General features: G+C 49.4%; 1 protein-coding gene across 11 annotated transcripts in view; it reads right to left on the minus strand.

Annotated features, from left to right (window-relative positions):
- The window catches only part of MSI2 (musashi RNA binding protein 2), a 391199-nt gene that overhangs the window by 140761 nt on the left and 231182 nt on the right, over positions 1-19256 (minus strand). For all 11 annotated transcript variants that reach the window (XM_045488282.1, XM_045488277.1, XM_045488274.1 and 8 more), the window contains exon 7: positions 14-62. In XM_045488282.1, the coding sequence (XP_045344238.1) occupies positions 14-62 (49 nt within the window). The remainder of the gene's footprint in view (positions 1-13; positions 63-19256) is intronic.

A 19256-nucleotide genomic window follows, 5' to 3' on the forward strand; every position in this document is an offset into this window, starting at 1 on the left:
CGGGGGCTCTTACCTCTGTGCCTGTTGGTCGTCTTATCAAACATCAGCATTGCATCCTCCACCTGCAAAACAAATACAGAACGGGGTCTGCTTTAGGAATTTTAACAACACATTTGAAATGTGATACATTGGGGGGGAAGGGTGGTTTCCATTATCAAAGCCATAGGTGCCCATTAAAATTTATGTGAAGGGGCGCCTGGGTGGCTCAGTCGGTTGAGCGTCCGACTTCGGCTCAGGTCATGATCTTGTGGTCTGTGAATTTGAGCCCCGCATCGGGCTCTGTGCTGACAGCTCCCAGCCTGGAGCCTGCTTCAGATTCTGTGTCTCCCTCTCTCTCTGCTCCTCCACTGCTCGCATTTTGTCTCTCTCTCTCTCTCTCTCTCTCAAAAATAAACATAAATTTTAAAACATTTAAAAAAAATTACGTGAAAACACAAAAAATTAGAAAAAAAAAGATCACTGCCTTTCCTATCTTTCTGCCTAATACAACCACAGTTAACATCTGGTGTATTTCCCTTCAGTTTTTGCCTTTAAAAAAACCTTATGCCTATTTTAATATAGTTTAAATCATACTGTATATAGAATTTTCCCCTAGTTCTTTTTTTTAATATACTATTACAATATTGCAAACACTTCCCAGATTCACACTGTGAATATTATCTGTTTTGTTCCCCAATTTTTTTGATCATGGTAAAATACACATAACATAAAAGTTGCCATCTTAACTGTTCTTAAGCGCACAGTTCAGTGGTATTAAATGCATTCATAACGTTGAACTATCATCCCCACCGTCCATCTCCGGAACTCTTCATTTTGTAAAACTGACACTCTACCCCCATCAAATAATAACTCCCCACCCCCTCGTCCCCCTCGGTCCCCCTCGGCCCCCCGGCAACCACCCTTCTGTCTGCTGTCTCTGACTGTGACTACTCCAAGTACAGAGGTCCCCCCGTATCCAAGGGCATACATTCCAAGACACCCAGTGGATGCCCGAAACTGTGGCCAGTACCCAACCCAAGATACACCATGTTTTTTCCTGTCCATACACACCTATGATAAAGTTCAATTTATACGTTAGGCACGGTAAAGGATTTAACAATAGTAACTAATAATAACATAGAACAATTACGATATGCTGTAATATAAGTGGCGTGAATGTGGTCTTTCTCTTTCAAAACATCTTATTGTACTGTCACTGATGAAGAGAGAGGATAAGATGCCACGTGATGAGAGGAAGTGAGATGAATGACGGAGGCATGTGACGTAGCGTTAGGCTGCTACTGACCTTCTGATGATCCGTCAGGAGGATCATCAGCTTTAGGACCACAGTTGATTGCGGGTAATGGACACCACGAATCGGGGGGGGGGGGGGTGGCTACTATGTTTCACGGAAGTAGAAACACACAGTATTTGTCTTTGTGACTGGCTTATTCCACTGAGCATAATGTCCTCAAGGTTCAGCCATATTCCATTGTATGTGAATACCACATTTTGCTTATTCATTCGTCCGTCGATGGATGGATACTCGGTCTTAGCTATTGTAAATAGTGCCGCTATAAAACATGAGTATACGAATATCTCCTTGAGTCCCTGTTTTCAAGTCTTTTGGGTATGTATACCCAGAAATGAAATTGCTAGATCACATGGTAACTTTATTTTTAATTTTCTGAGGAACTGACATACCGTTTGCCACAGTGGCCGTTCCATTTTACATCCCCGCCAACAGGGCACGAAGGTTCCAACTGCTCCACACCCTGGCCAACACTTGTTATTTTCTGGGAGTTTTTTGATAGTAGTCATCTTGATGGGTGTGAGGTATTACCAATACGATCTTGACTGCTGCCTAATATTTCATGGAGTGAGAAACTATAGCTTACTCAATTAATCCTTCTGTGGATATTTAAATTGTTTCTGGTTATAGACAATGGAAATTTAACATCTTGATTATCACGGGCTGAATGGTGCCCCCTTCCAAACTCTGACGTTGGAGTCGTGACCCCCGGTACCTCAGAATGTGACTGTATTTGGAGACAGGGTTTTTAAAGAGGTTATGGAGTTAAAATGAGGTCGTTAGGGTGGGTCCTGATCCAGTACTGACTGGGGTCCTTATAAGAAGAGGAAATCTGGACACAGGTACAGAGGAAAGCCTACCTGAGGACACAGAGAGGAGGGGGCTGTCTGCAAGCCAAGGAGAGAGGGCTCAGAAGAAACCAAGTCTGCCAAGGCTGGACTTCAGCCTCCAGAAGAGTGAGAAAATAAATTTTTGTTGTTTGACCACCCAGTCTGTGGTACTTTGTTGTGGCTGCCCCAGCAGACGAATACCTTTATGCTAGGGCCTTTTCAAAAATATCAAAGAGAAGAAAACACCAAAGGCATCCTCTGTCTCTCTTCCTATCCCTCCCTCAGTCTTTCCAGGCATCCTGCAACCCTTTTGGATATTTCCAGCAATAAGATTTCAGGAGCCACACTCCATTCCCATGTAGATCTCAAGAAAGTCACCCTCACTGAACCAGATTTGGCTTTTGAATTCCACTCCTTGTACTTATGATCTAATTCTTTATTCTTCCACAAAATGCACATCTTTAGTACAGGTGCGGTCCTAGACGACCAGCTACTCACCTGGGGACTGTACCTGGTTTGGCCAGGTAAGCAGCCTGGTCTCCTCATTCATTTTGTGCCCAAGATTGGCACTAAAACTACAACTCAACCCATGTGGTCCTGGGCAAAGCCCTAGCCAAAGGGCTCTGTGCTTGGGGCAGTGTTGGCATGTGTGTGGTTGGGAAGGACTGAGCACTGCTCACTGGAGCTCAAAGGCTCACAAATGAGTTTGGGGGCCAGAGCTAAGCCAACCGAGAAAGGGAATCACAGGCCATTCATTCGTCACTCCTCCCAGACTACAATCTCTGATGGAGGGGAAGACACTGGGCAAAGCAATAAAACCAGGCTTAAAATGCTGCCTCCAGACAAATCAAATCTATTTTTCCAGATGCTATCAAATAGAATGGGGGGGGGGGCGGGAAGCAGAGTCAAGGTAAGAATGGAAGAGGGGGTAGGCCAGCCAGACATAACCCTCGAAGGGACTGGCCTAGCTTAAAAATCCCTTCCGGAGTCAGCCCCCCCCCTTTGTTGCTAAGCAACCGAGTCTGAACAAACAGGCTCCTGGGGCCTTCCCCTTCTGGTCCCCATTTTCAAAGTCAGTTACTGGGAGGACAATGGCCTTGCACGGCGACTGCCGTGCCAGCAAGGAGCTACTCTGTCTCCACCGGGCACCAGGCCGAGGCGGGTAAGTGATGCTAGGCTGGAGATGGGGTGCCTTCACCAGACCCCTCCGCGGCCGGGCAGGCTTGATGGCCCCCCAGGCACCTGCTGAGGCCACACACACCACAGCCGTCTGCCTCCGTGCACCACTCAAGCAAAACCACCAGAAGATCAACTGGTTTGTTTGTACACAGAGCAGTCACACTTGAGCATATGGTATTGCAGATTCAGACCCCAGGGCCTCGGTAAGAATTCCAATGCCTGGGGTGCGGGTGGGTGGGGGGTGATGCCTGCTGGGTGTCGCGCAGGTAAACGTGACATCTGTTTCACACCCATCTCCACATTTTCTGAGATGCTTGCCAAGCCCTTATTTTGAGCTAAAAATGCCTAACAGTAAGGAAAACAGCTTCCCTTCTGTGTTGGCCATGTTTTGGTCCTGACACTCAGATCCCCTTAGGAAATCAATATTTTGAATTAAAAAAAAAAAAAAAGTATTTTCAACGCCCTCCGCCCCCTTCAACAGTGCGTAGTTGGCTCCCTCTTTTCCTTCCAAAGTTTGGGTGTTTTCTGATGCTACCCTCCCAACATATGCTCCACCCTGGGGAGCGAGGGGGAGGATCTGTGTATGTTTTTTAGGGCAACCATTGTCGTAAAGAATAGAGCTGTTTCCTCTATAGTCCAGTGGCACAATGGGACTCGCAAAGACCTCCTGAATAGATAAAATGTCACAGCGAAAGAAAAATTCTATTAACACTTTCCAGAATAAAACATCTGAGAAATAGTTAGAGAGGAAAGAGAAAGAAAAAAAAAAAAATCAATATGGATAAGACCCGGTGCTTGGGGAAGGGGCCGGGGGGAGAGAAAACTTTTCAGCGATTGCAAAACACTTATTAATTCAGAGAAGCCATCAATGCAATGGAAATCTGGCAGAACAGCAAGAGCTGAAACTGGGAGAATTTGAATATACAAAGACTGAATAGAATGAAAAACACGGCCTCACATACGGGGCTGTTTCTCACGGTTCTATGTGAATCAAACAGAAGCAGCTTGTGTGAGTCTGCATCACGGGGGAATGAGGAGCAAAGTCAAGATAACTGGTAGTCAACCCTAGAAAAAAGCAGACTGATAATTGTGTCTCTGTCTGTCTTTCTCCCTGTTTCTATCTCTGTCTCTGTGTGTATGTCTCTTTCTCTCACACACACACACGCGCGCGCGCGTGCACGAAACCCAGGTAGATCAGTTGGCTGTACAGAGTCATCAACTTCAACATAAAGACCAGACCTCATTTGGTGTTCTAGAACACAGAGAGTTGGGGGCTGGACACAGGAGTTTTTCCGACCTCAAGTAGAAAACACCATGAACTCTTGTTAGACTAGCACTGGTATTTATTTTGTGGTGATAGTGCCCTCACCAGGCTTACATATTTCCTTATACCAGAGGTGGGGGTCCATGGGCCTAGTGGTCTGGGGTTGGGGTTGTCCCTGGAGGGATCGAGAAGGAGAGGAGATATCTGAACCTCACCATACTTTGTCCCACATCCTGGCCCACGCTTGGTCTGGTTTGAGAGAAGGAGCTTGCTCCAACCTTGACAGTACTCTTTAATAACTTAGGACAGGCTCCCAATGCAGCCTGGCACGGGAGGCATATTGAGCGAACAAGCAAGGTCAAGTAACTTTAAAAACTTTTTGTAATGTTTTATTTATTTTTGAGAGAAAAAGAGAGAGACAGCACAAGCAGGGGAGGGGCAGGGAGAGAAGGAGACACAGAATCCGAAGCAGGCTCCAGACTCTGAGCTGTCAGCACAGAGCCCGACGTGGGGCTCGAACCCACAAACCGTGAGATCATGACCTGAGCCGAAGTTGGATGCTTAACCAACGGAGGCCACCCAGGAGCCCCTAAAGTAACTTTTAAATAAGATGGCTGGGGATGTCTCCCTGTTTGTTTCAACGCCAGAAAGTCCTAAACATGTATTTCTGCCTTCACCCGGTTCGGACCACACTGTAACATCCTCAGAGGCGAGTAGCACGCACACACCACAGCTGAGGGTCATCGGTGGGGAGCTACGCCTTGACCTCTACGGCCCATGGGGGCTGGGGCAGAACTCCTCAAACTTCATCCATGTCAGAATCACCTGGCTTGTTTAAAACGCAGATCTCCCGGGCCTCACCCCTAGAGTGTCTGATTCCATGGCAATGCTCAGTACATGGGACAAAATTTCTCTTCCAGAGGCAGCTGACACACGTTGGTGTGGAAACTGTCTTCCCCCTCTGTTCCTTGTCTCTCATACATTTACATCCTAAGATCCTGAAAACAATGACAGTAGATTCGACCATGGAAAAGATGACAAAAAGAGAAACTTCTTAGTGACAACCAAGCTGTCCCTGAACCTAACGCAAGAGACATCTGGATTCTACCAGGATGACAGAAACTTTCCTTCTAACAGATAAACTAGCAAACGCCTACATCATGCAGCCAACTCGATCTTGATTAGAAGATTGAGCTAATGTCAACTTTATTTACTTATATGTGACATATATTTATTAAGCACTCCCTACTTGCAGAGAGCACTGGCCTAAGTACAAGTAAGAGGCAAATGACATCGGACCATGGCAGACTGTTTGCATTGATGGCCCCAGACCTTGAGTTCTGTAATTCTGCAGTTCCTCTCCCCAAAGAGGCAGGGTCTCTCTCTCCATCCCATGCGTCTGAACTTGACTTCTTATGGTCAGCAAAATGAGATGGAGGTATGCCCACGCTGGGTCTGGCCTGGGGAAGGTTTTCACGTTTCTGCTTGTTCTCTCTCTGCCATCACCAGGAGAAGGGCATGCCCAGTCTAGCTGGCTAGTGGGTGAGAGGCATGTGAAGCTGGGCCAAGTCCCCTCAGTCAATCCTAAAACAGGCACGTGACCCAAAACATGCAAGTGAGCCCAGCCAAGATCCGCAGAACCATTCCAGTGGACTCCAGGCAGGTGACATGAACAGCTATTGTCTGCTGCTGAGGTTTTGTGACTGTTTGTTTCCTGGCATTCCTGTGGCAATGGGTAACTTGTACATGGTCCCTGTTTAAAAAAAATTTTTTTTTTCATCTACTGGAAGATACACGGTCTCAAATAATACTAGACGATGAACAAAGGCAAGACAAAAATTGGAAGGAGGTAAAATGTGGAACGTGGGCTGAGTATGAAACTGTCATGTTACACATTCCAAGTGGAATACAGGTATTAGGGTGGGAAGGGACTACTTCTAAATGTCACCCTCGCGACAAGGTTGGAGACAGAGATCCTAGAAGTGCCAGGGGAAATTGGCAACATGTTCCTCACTAAATGAGCACCGTGAAAATCAGCAATAATTAGCACTCAAGTCAGTGGGTGATGCCTCTCTAATCCTAATTCATTTAATGAATGAATGAACCCTCCGTATAGTGAGGCAAAAGGTTTATTGTGAGCCAGACATTCTTGCTGGGTGAATTTGGAAGTCGCCATTCGGTATTGATCATATCCAGAGGTGAGGCTTTAGCCAGCCCAACTCACACGACAGCCGAAGAGGACACCTTTCAAGTCACAAAGCAAAGAAACTCCTAGAAAGAGATGTCATAAATTCTGTTGGTCAAGGTGGTTGGCCAAAGGTTGGGACCCTGGAGTGTGCCATCACACCACTGTTTTCTTCTGCCTGCAGTTTTGGCTCCCCAAGTACACAGGAGGCGAGTGAGGCTGATTTGGGACGCAGAAAACTTGTCCCCAGGGGATTCAGTTGCTGGTACTAACTCCACAGGTGCTGAGAGGCAGTGGAGGGGGGCAGGCAGTGTTGCGCAAAGCACGGGCAGGATCCAGGTTCTAATCCAGCCCCACTGGGATCTCATGGACATAAGTCACCTCCCTTCTCATCTATGAAAGGAGGAAACTATGACGTGGGCCACCTAAGATCCACTCACAAGGAATCTCCACCTAGAATGCTAAACCGGACCACGGAGTCCACTTGGACAACATCTAGGAGCATCCAATTCACCACTGGTCCTTCCAAAAACGCTGTTCTGTCAGGACGTTCCAGAGCTCTGCTGTGGCCAACACATGCTGAGAAATTTCCCACTCCTTTTGGATACAACTATGCACACCCACACGCCATACGTACCAAGAACAGAGCAGGAAATGGCACTTCAAATGATCCTTAAATTAGTCTGGTCAGACACACAGGAGAGAGAGGAAAGGGAAAAAAAGAAACCCAGCTCTTCAAACTCCCCCAGAACACATGCCCTTGAATTTCGCTTCCTGCTCCCACTCAAACACTTCAAGAGTTAGTTTAAATAAACGCCCATAAAGGCGATACCATACTGTAAGGCGTAGGGCTTAACAGACCTTATTATGCTCCATAAACTCAAGGCACTAAAGTCACAAGAGTGGAGACTCGTATACGAGGCAGGACTGCCCAGGACAGAGGCGCCTGGTGTCGGTGCCCGAGAGGGAGGCTGTCTTACCCGGAGCTGTTTCAGAATATTGGGTGGCAATGCTCTCTGCTGCTCCTTCCAACCAACCCGGAGAGAAACCTGTTCCTGCCCCAAAGCTCAGTGGGGGTGCCTTATTTTTCTGAAATGAGACTTTTCACTGTGCTTCGGCCTTGCGAAGAGTGAGGTTGATCTACTGTTCGTCACTGCCCAGAAGGGAGGCTAGAAGGGGAAAGGACGCAGGCTGGAAGATGCTTAGCTCACACTGAAATCCAGATGGGTGGTTTCCAACCTTGACTGCTCAACCGGATCACCCAAAGAATTTTTAAAATCCCCGCTGCGGCGGCCACACCCGGACCTGTTAAATCAGATCCGTGTCGAAAGCTCCCCAGTGATCCCAGGGTGGAGCCAAGGCTGAGAATCCCTGTTCTAAATGGCTAAATACAGCTGAGTCGAGCCTTAATCACAGCCTGTGTGTGTCACGGAGCAAGCCGGAGGCAGAGGTGGAATGGGCAGAAGGGTCCCAGAAATAAACGGGCCCTAAGGAAAAGGGGTAAATACTGGACAGGCCTTCGGCTGCCTAAACATTGGCTCTTTATCCCCTGCCAGAGAAGTCAGGAGCATGCTGGTCCTTTGTCACATGCCGCTTTTGGGGAGCTCTCCCTGCCTTGTCTTGGTCTTTGACTTTGGAAAACCTAAGGAAGCCACTGCTTTCCTCCCACCGTCACCAATATTTTCACATATACTGTTACCGCGTTGGTTGTCACAACAACCCGCAGAGACAGGGCTGATCACAAACTCTCCAAGCCTCAGCTGCCTCACTGGCTGTCCTAGAACTGGCAGGGGCTGAGACCAGGGCTCAGCCACTGGTCTTATGAGTCCAAATCTCACCCCACCAGCCTGTGCCTGCAGGCCCGTCTCAGATTCTGTTATTTTTAATGTTTATTTATTGGGGGGGGGGGGGAGGGAGGGAGGGAGGGAGAGAGAGAGAGAGAGAGAGAGAGAGAGAGAATCCCAAGCAGGTTCCACGCTCAACGTGGAGCCAGACGCAGGACTTGATCCCATGACCCGAGATCACAAGCTGACCCAAATCATGAGTCGGACCCTTAACCAGCTGAGCCACCCAGGCACCCCCCGCCTCAGATTCTTGTATCCCCCTTGCTGCGGGCATGCAAGCTTCTCAGCCAGCCCCAAGCTCTGTGTGTTTCCCCTACAGGACTGCCGGGCATGGAGGCACCCAGGGTTTTGGAGCTGCTGCCCTCGGCACTTTTCCCTTCACTCCAAGACCCAACACCTTCTAGACTGCGTCCACCTGAGATGTCTTAACTCACACCCCTGCCTTTAACTGATTAACAAGAAAAATCGTCGGCTGAGTTTCTCCTAAACTTTTTTTTTTCCTAGTAAAATACACCTAACATAAAATTTGCCATTTTAGCCATGTTTTTTAATTGGTACACAATTCAGCGCACCAAGTACCTTTCCTAAACTCTTCGTAGAAGCCTCGTAAATCTTAGCATGGCCAGAATGTTCCATCCCCGTGGGCAAGGCCCTTCTTTACCAGCCCTATTTTTCCCTACTTTTACTTCTTTTTATTCTTGTGGGGTCATTCCATTTTCTCACTTAACTTAGCAAACAGGCACCCACTGGTGTTGATCAGGCAGCAGTTACAAATTTAGTAAACGGACACTTGTCCATGGGAACTGAAGAGTGCGGGGTCTCCAAACAGCTCTATCCTGGAGATGAGACATTTTGTTTACCTAAAGGCAAGGCCTCTTGCTCGGAGGCTGACTGCACAAGTTGTATCAGACTCTTAAGAAACAAGAAACAAGGATTATTGCAATAGCTACCATTTACTGGTGCTTAATAGGCAAATGCAAAGCTCACTGAATTATGAAAAGCTCTCAGAGAGATATTATTGTACCCATTATACAGTTGAGGAAGTTATGATAAGTGACTGGCCTGGAATCACACATACAGTAAATGGTAGAGCCAGGATTTAAAACCAGAGGCCACCCTACCTCTTCCCACTGGTCTCCCTTAACGGTGTTCTAGTTTTTGAGTCTCTAGGGCTCAGTGTAGTGTCACTGCCTCCTGAAAAAACATATAAACCTGCCTTAAAACTGTACCAGAGGGGTGCCTGGGTGGCTCAGTTGGTTGAGCGTCCGACTCTTGATTTCACTCAGGTCATGATCCCAGGGTTGTGGGATCAAGCCCTGTGTCAGGCTCTGTGCTGAGCGTGGAGGCAGATCCTCTCTCTTTCCCTCTGCCCCTCTCCCCTGCTCGTGCGCGCTCTCTCTCTAAACAACAACAACAGCAACAAAAACAACAAAACTCTACCAGAAAGTTAAGAGAATTGATGAGATAAACCAAGAAGACAGACACGTGTTGCCTTTGGTGGCCTCAGAAGAGGAGGGAGGGATTCGAGAAGCAAAGGAAAAGGAGCGGGGGGAGGGGTCTCTTCCTTTAGGATTGGCAAACTCGGAAAACCCACAGGTCGCTTGGCTGTTCCGAAGTCACAGAGCAAGCTGGTGGCAGCGCTGGAACCGGCAGAGGGGTCCCAGAACTCAGTTTGGGGCTCAGCCCCTGTGACGCCCTCCTATACCCGAGTCCTGAGAATGCCGCGCGTCCCACTTCCCGGGACTGTTATGAAAGCTCCAGTGGTGGCTGGTGAGTCCCTAACACGCAGAACACTGTCATCCTGACCGACACGGTCACTACCCCACCCTGGCAACCTCCTTGCAGAGCCGGCTCAGCGTGCCCTAATGCCCACGTGCACGCCCACGGACACACTCCGAGCACCCAACTCTGCGCGTCTTCCCGCTGCAAACGGGCCACGCCAAGGGACGGCCGAGAACGGAACCATGCATCATCCTCAGGAGCACAGTCCTGGGAGACTCCATCTCAAAACTGGACAGGAAAAGCAAGAGTCTACACAAAGCGTGGCTGGGACGGGGGCTCTGTCTGGGCTGAGCGGGTGAAGCCTGGAGGCCAGCACCACCCGGAGGGTGGGACAGGAGGCTCTCTCGGGGCCTGTGCGAGCCAGGGCTCAGAGAGGAGACGGCACAGGGAGGGAGGTGGTGGGAGAGGGATACCAAGAGAGGCTGGGCATGAGCGGTTGGAGGAGACGCAGTCGGTTCCGGCAGGCTTGACAGCTGTCACACGGAAATGGCATCTGGCCTAACGGCCTCTTGTGAGAGGTGCCTTCGAGTGGCGGCTGCCGTGCTCTGGAAATCCACGGCCTGTTTACAGCGCCGGTCGTGCGTGCGTGTGTGCGTGCAAGTGCGCGCTGGGAGTGGAGGGGAGAGGCAGGCAGGCTGCCTAATGCTCCTGCCTCCCCCCTCCAGCCTCTCTCCCCATCAGGCCTCACCTACCGTGAAAAAGGCCCAAACCTGCCAGCTCCGGAGGAGACAGGCAAATCATTAGTGGAGCACTGATGTGCCGTAACACTCTCTTGCATTCCCATTAAACAAATACTAAACTGCTAATTGCCAAAATAGATCTCCGCGACTCTGACCGAACAGGGGAAGGGTTTATAATTACCAAGTGTGAAAATGCACAGCCTGTAAATAACCACCTCATCTGTCCTAATATGGGCTGATATTGATGGGCATGAAATACACATCAGGACCAAATGGAAAAATCACCCACATCTCCTGTGGCCAATGTAATCTCGAATGGTGACAAGCGTGGCTGTAGCCGTGCGCTCGGGGAGGGGCGAGGGGAAAATGAAGTTCTGCAGTCTTGGAACGCCTAGGTCCCAATCCTGATTTCAACCCCTTGGGCCATGTGCATCTCCTTCTGCCTGGAAGACACGAAGGGTCAGTGGCACGGTTCGATGATGCGATGCAGGGCCTGTCTGTACCCGGGAAAGGCCAGGGTCTGAGGCAGGAAAGTCGTCGGTGTGTGACTCTACCCTTTAACAGCCTGGCTGGTGAGGGCAGAGGACTAGGGAGAGGGAGAGGTTTGCCGAAGTGACACGTTTACTCATCAAGCCAGTATCTCCTAAGGCTCTACGGTCGGTCCAACACAAAGAGCTGCAGAGGACAGGCGAAAAAAGAATGTGGTTTAGAGTGACCCCTGGGCTTTCAGACCAACCCACGCCTCAGTGGCTCCTATCCCCCGCTGTCCCCAGCCACTGGGAGGGGAGGCAGACGGGTCCAGCAGATTTCACAGCCCCAGCTCTCTCCCCGACTGCACCTGAGGAGGGGTGAGGTGACGAGCCAGAGGTCACAGGGACGTTGCCGTGGCATCGCGAGCCCCAGGCCCTTCCTCTCCACCAGCCTGCGATTCTGAGGAATTCAGCCAACCTCGTGGTGAACGTGGGTAACTGGGGGAGGCTCTTTTCCTCCTCGAGTCACAGACTTGGGAGTTAGAGGGGACCCTGAGGTCACCTCTCCACTTCCCGCCCGGTACAGGAATCTCTTCTCCGAGGCTCTTTTGAACCCTTTCTGGAGCTTCAAAGGCTCAGGGCGTCTCTGCCCCACCCCCTCGGTCGGCTGCTCAGGCCTGAATTCCGTGCACTAGCACTTAGATCCCCGAAATAGCAACTTCCTCTGATCTAAGGCCTGATTTTGGCAGACGGCAGAATCCTGTGAACTGCATGGCACCAGGCGCCTGAATCTGAGCTGCAAGGACCACCAGCCCCACAGTTTCCTAACGGGGCTTTAAGGGGCATCTCAAGAAGCCCCTGCTCCTTCCCCACTGGGCAGCCTGAGAGCCGATCTCCTCAGGCCCCCAGGTCGCTGAAGTCACCCCTGGGACGCTGGGTCAAAGCCCCAGTTCTAACCCTGACCCGAAGACTTTATGAAACACAAGCAAATTAAGGAAAGGCTGCACTATATATGCCATTTTTAAAGGAACCCTGCTTTGTTACTTTTAAGTTCCCAAAGCATCTTCAAATAACGGCTAACAAAATGCCCCCGAGAACAAAGTTCAAGTGCAGTAACAGGCCACAGGATTCAGTTACTTGGCAAAGCTACCTCTTGTTCAGGGAAGATCATAAAATCTTTGCGCTGAAAAAAAAAAGCCCAAAAAACACAGAGGAGTCCAGCCCGAGCCCGAGTGGTGGAGTAAATGAAAGGACCCTGGCGTGGCATCCAAAGTCCTGTGTTCAAATCCCGCCCCTCCATTTCCAACTACACACAATCTCGGGCAAGGCTCTCCAGGGCGGCTCGGTTTCCTTGTGTGTAAAAGGAGTCATGATCATTATTAACCTTCACCCTAGCTTAGGAAGTCGAAATTATTAACGCAACATATAGGTAGGCACTTGGTCAGTGGTAAATGACTGCCCTTTGCTCTTGCCAATACTCAGCATGCAGTGGGGCTCAACAAATGTCTGTTCGATGAGGGCTGGCTGACAGGATAACAGACTTTGTTGTGACTACCACAAACTCCGATTTAGAGAAATCGGTACAAAGGAGCGAGGTTTACCCCCAGAAGGGTGCCTCGTACCGTGCTGGCACGAGTTGTAAGCCAACGAAGCCTATTTTGGAGAGCGAGGGGAAGGGAAGAACCAGCCGTGGTGCACAGTGGAGTCGTCCTCGAAATAAAAAGCAACAAACTACGGGGACACAGCTTGGATGGAACTCAAGGGAATTATGCTGACTGAAAAAAGTCAGTCTCAAAGCTTATTCCATATCGTATGATTCCATTTCTGTAACATTCTTAAAATGACAAAATTACAGTGATGTGAGAAGAGAGTGGTGGTTGCCAGGGGTTAGGGTGCGGGAATTTCTTCGTGATGATGGAACACTTCCGCATCCTGATTGTGGTGACAGTCACTCCAATCCACACACGCGATCAAATTCCAAACAACCGTGCGTGTGTGCACGTGCACACACACACACACACACACACACACACACACACACAGGAGTGGCTGTTAACACTGATGATGTACCAGCGTCAGTTTCCTGGTTTTAACAATGTACGATGGCTGGGGGAGATATTATCATCGTGGGAAGCGGCGGGAAGGGTACACAAGAGCTCTTTGTACTGTTTCTACAACTTTCTAGGAGTCCTACGCTATTTAAAAATAAAAGTTTATAATAAGTTTTTTAAAAACCACAAGGGGGCTCATTATTTCAAGAAATTCAGTAGCAGATCAGTTTATAATGCAAACAATGATGCCCTAATTTCTCTTAATTTGGACCCACTAGGCATACAAAAGGTACACTTACAGTAGAGAGACGGATCCCTTAACCTGGATCTTGTACTGGGCACTGGCACATGGCACTCCGGAATATTATTTTGTCACACGAGCATCTGTGTTGGTTGATAGTCCCCACTACCCCCGTCTCATCATCTTTCCTGGTACCCAGCATTACTTCATGCCCAGCTCTGCAAACGCGCAGCGCCTACTCGAGTAACTAATACAAAAATGAGTGCACAGTAAGGGCTTGCTGATTGAGTTTCAGAAAGATCTTGCAGGATAAAGAAGAAAACTTCAGACAGAAAAGAGCCTCAAGTCTAGAGGTTTCCAAAGTTTGTTTGTTTGTTTGTTTTAAGCCATTTACGATGCTCTCCTTCATTTTTGCAACACGGGTATTATGGGTCTCGTGATATTTCATACACCAACAAATTATACTTATTATTATGTTTGAGGTGCGGGAATGCATTTATCAACACTCACCATAAGTGTAAATTAGGGCTGTTGGCAGCATGAGGTGACCAGGGACCTAGTGGGCTGGGGTACGTTGTCTAAAACAAGCACACCCAAGGGGCGCCTGGGTGGTTGAGTCGGTTGAGCATCGGACTTCAGGTCATGATCTCATGGCTCGTGAGTTCGAGCCCCGCGGTGGACTCTGTGCTGACAGCTCAGAGCCCGGAGCCGGCTTCGGATTCTGTGTCTCCCTCTCTCCTGCCCCTACCCTGCTCACACTCTGTCTCGGTCTCTCTCTCTCAAAGATAAATAAACATTAAAAAACGTTTTAATAAAAAAATAAAACAAAACAAGCACACCCAGCATTTCAGTTGGCCAGCATGCTGTTTGTGATGGGGTAACCACGATGCCTGACAGATTTTGCCTTCTTTGCTCTTTTTTTCCTTTTTCGTTTCTTTCCTTTTTGTTTCTTTTTCCTTTCCTTTCTTTTCTTTTTCTTTCCTTCCCTTTTCCCCTCCCTTCCTTTCCCCTCTTCTTAGGTCCTGGTAGAATTTTGAGGTGCAGGCACACCTCCTCTTCCTGCACTCCACTTTTACTGTACTTCACGGACACCGCGAGTTTTACAGATGGGTTCGTGGCAACACTGTGTAGAGCAAATTCTATCGGTGTCATTTTCCCAACAGCATTGGCTCACTTCGTGCGTCTGTGTCACGTTTTGGTAATTCTCACAATGTTTCAAACTTTTCCATTATCATCAGACTTGTTATGGTGATCTGTCATTAGCGATCCTGACTCACTGAAAGTCCAGGTGACGGTTTCCACGTTTTAGCTAGTATTTCTAAATATTATATTCTTATATTTTATAAATTTTATTTATCTACTAAGTACTAAGTACATGTAGCTTATTAACTTAGTAAATAAACTTTATTTATTTTGTATAATTAATTTATGTGTTTTGAATAAAAAAGTATTTTAATCTTTTTGTTTATTTTATTTTTGAGAGAGAGAGAGACAGCACGAGTGGGGTAGGGGCAGAAAGAGAGAGAGAGAGAGAGAGGGAGAGAGAGAGAATCCCAAGCAGGCTCCACACTGTCAGTGCAGAGCCTGCTGTAAGGCTCAAACTCATGAACTGTGAGATCATGACCTGAGCCGAAATCAAGAGTTGGACACTTAACCGACTGAGCCACCCAGGTCCCCCCAGAAAAGTATTTTTTTAAGTAAGGTAGATACAGTTTTTGTTTGGATGCAATGTTACTGCACACTTAAAAGACTACATGATAGTGTAAGCGTAACTTTTCTATGCACCAAAAAACCCAAAAGTTCATTTGGCTCGCTTTCCTGTGACCCACAACGTCTCTGAAGTGTGCCCCTGATGAGGTGAACACGAGGACCCCACGTTCCCGCCGCTGACCCCCTTCTGGCCTGCTCCTGAGGTCCAAACGATAACTCCGATCTCTGTAAACGAGTGCGGACAGAAAAACCTTCCCACTTAATCCCTGAGCCACACACCTCCCTAAAGGGGGGGGAAAAAAAAAGAAGGGAGAATGAAAACCCTCATCTAAAAAAAAAAAAAGAAAGAAAGAAAGAAAAGGAAAGGAAAGGTACCAATTCAGGCTGCTTCAAGACCCAACAAGCATTTTTTTCTTTCATTTATTTCTACATCAACACTCTGAAGGATAAAGATCTTTCTCATTTCAAGAGCTGTCAATTTGCTTCAGTGCCATGTGTTTCTCATCTGTTTGAGGTAAAGAGGAATTACAAAGCAGGCAAATGAAATAATGCACTGCAATCGAACAGATTTTGGCAATTCAAATTGGGACCAGGGAAAGAGGAAATTAAGCGGGGGTGACGGGCTACCCGGCGCACCTGTGTCGTGCCCCCACCCCGGCCCACGCTGCCTCTTCCCTCCACTCGCTAACTTTGCCATTTGATGAAGTCTTCAGTTCTTTGCGGAAAACTGTACTATTTGCTGCACCCCTAATTCTTCCAATCATTTCTACATGTTGCACAACTCATACAATATTTTGCTTTCTGAAGCAGAAAAACCTCTTAGCTGCTGGAAAACTGTCAGGTGCTGTTACTTTAAATACCCCTGTGAAACAGCACAGAAGCCAGAAGCACATTCGGCAGATTTACTGCCCTTCCCCATATAAATTAACAAAGACAAATGCTTGCCACACACCAGACTGTGAGAAATCCTTACGCCATCAAGCCCGAGGGTTCCATTACAACGAACTTCATAAATAAAAGGAAGCCTTAATCTCTTCTTGTGGTCCTCCTCTGCCGCCGATGACGGCCCGTGAAGATTTTTGGCTAATTTATTTACAGTTCTTTTTGTTTTTAATTAAATTACTCCTCACCTGCTCAGATCTGTAATTTTGCCCTCTTTAGCACAGGGCTGGGGGATTTTTGAAAGAATGACAGGAATTTCCAGGGCCAAGATGCCTCAGCAGACCTCAGGGTGCTCTGTGACACTCAGGAACCTGCCCTTGACCATCGTACGTGAACCATAAGGAGTCGGTCAGAGGTTGTGAGAGCCCAGGGATTGGACTCCTTTGAGATCCCAGAGTAAAAGGATCTGCCCCACCCCACCCCCTGCCCCCGACCCCTAACCACCACCACCTACCAAAGTGAAATCAAATGGTAAATGAGACAGTGGGCCTGTGGCACTGTCTTTGGCGGAACCCCATCTCACTCTAGGTTCATAAAAGGTATTACCATTTTTCTGCCAACAGTGCAGGTATCCACAAACCGTTTGCTGAGGCACCAGGACCTGGGTCCCAGCTCCCTCGACAGGACACGTCTCAGCGGGGACGGACTAGTGGGAGGGGCCAGAAGCCCCGGGCTTAGATTCCTGCTCCCCCATTCACTAGCTGCGTGACCTTGGGCAGGTTCCTCAACCTTTCTGCGCCTCTGTCTTCACCTCTGAGTTGCTGCCCACCTCACAGTGCTATTCTGAGCATCAAGAGAAGTTCATTCACGTGTGGCCTTCTGGCACGCACGAAGAGCTAAACGGCCAGCCTCCGTCACTATTACCGCCTCAGTGAGCCGCTCAGCAGAAATGTCTAATGTTCCTTGTACCTAAGGCACCTTCCATCGCAACTGCTGGGACGCTGATGACAAGCAAAATGAAAACCAGTGCAGAGGGTGGCTTTACCTGAGCATTCTAGGCAAAGAGGCAACCAGGATAAAAGGGCGTGCTTGGGCTGTCCAGGCCCCCCGCCCCCACCCGCACGGGACACCCGTGTCCTGTGTCCCGTGTCCACGGGGACTCACAAGTGTGGAAAACCCGCTGAGAGAAACACACAGGCGCGGGCCAGCAGGCTCACGCATGGCCTCCGCCACTTGCAACCAAGTCCTGACGAATCCTTTTCAGCTTCCACGCTCCGTGGTGAGGAAATGAACTCACGGAGCCGCTCACCCTCCGGACCTGAACGTGATGAGCCTCTGTGCCATCCTGCACGCACCTGAGGGGCTCTCTTTGCCAGGTGCCCACAGGTCACGGGGGCTTCAGAGGCCTAGTCTTTCACCCTACCCCAGTGACGGCCCTGCGCCTGGGCTGGATGAGTGCCCTTCATTCAGCGGACGGGCAGCCCCTGACTCAGAAAGAAAGCAGTCTGTCGGGGGTGGTGGTGCTACCTTTAAAATTCATTCGTTCTTTAAAAACAAACAAACGAAAAATCGTTCCGTCAACACAGATGTGCCCCACGTCTACCACGTGAAGCACAAAGACTGCACAATGAGGAAGACCCGACTCCCGCCCCTGAGATCCAGGGGGACAGACGATCGCTGGGAGATTGGTGACAAATGGTGTAAGAGCGCGTAGCCCCCCTGCAGGGCGCGCACAGACATTCTGTAGTCTTTAATCGTTCACTCCTGCCCTCTGGGGCTCTGGAAACTCAAAGTAAAAATGACACTAACTTAGCCAGAAGAGGTAGTTTGTTACCGAGATGGCAGGAGGTGTTCTAGGCAAAGAGGCACCATGGGGCTGGGGCAGAAGGTCTGGAGGGACATTGAAGCCAAGGGAGCAGGGCAGGGAAACCAGCGGAAAGCCCAGGCCGCCATCGGTTTGGGCCTGGCCCACAGGAGCCACGAGGCGGTAGGGGGTGGGGAGAGTGGAGGGGGGGGGGCGGGTACCAGGCCTCCATCCTCAGGGTGTGGTTCTGGCTTTTCAGAAAGGAGCCAGAGGGCACACAAGGAAGTCAGAGAGCCCCCACACAGTCTTTGCCAAAACCAACCTCCCCAAACGGACTGGGGGGACATCCAACAGGGCCAGTTGAGGCTGAGGGGGTCAGGGGCTGTGTCCTCTGCTGCCCACAGCTACATGTTGGGGCGGGGCAGAGCCTGGGGTTACAGACTGCATCACCCCAGGAAACGGCACCGCTGTGAACAACAGAACAAGGCAGAAAGGAAACGGCTTCCTCAAGGCAACACAAGACGGTGGAATAAATGCTGGCATTCGGAGCTGACAGCACGAGGGCCCCAGGGCCTGGAATGCTGAGGAGGCCCCATCCCCTGCAGGCCCCATCTAAGGCAGTCTGGGAGGAGAGAGGACTATTCTGGCTCAGTGAGCCCCTCCTCGGTCTCTGGGTGTGCAGGGGTGGGGTGGGGAGGTCTACTTAATGTGTTTGAGTGAGCGGACCACCACTCTACTTTTTATTTAATTCATTTCTCGTTCAAAGCGTGTTCACGTGCATTCCTTTCTCCCGCGGATCAGTATCCTCGTGTCCGTGCTCCTCCTGGAGGGGGAGCTCCTGTGAGCAGGGCCCTTCTGGATCCCTCCCAGGACTCCTCTGGGGATTCCGCATGCCATGCTGGCTGACCCAGTTCTGGTGCCGGACCAGGAATCAATCAATGTAAATCACAAGTGGCTCCCCCACTGCCTGTTTGTGGTGGTGACATCCTCCAAAGGGTCAAGGCTGAGCAACATCCCTGAGTTTCTCATCACCAAAAAAAGAA

This window comes from Leopardus geoffroyi, chromosome E1 (assembly GCF_018350155.1).
Source record: "Leopardus geoffroyi isolate Oge1 chromosome E1, O.geoffroyi_Oge1_pat1.0, whole genome shotgun sequence".
Taxonomy (NCBI): domain Eukaryota; kingdom Metazoa; phylum Chordata; class Mammalia; order Carnivora; family Felidae; genus Leopardus; species Leopardus geoffroyi.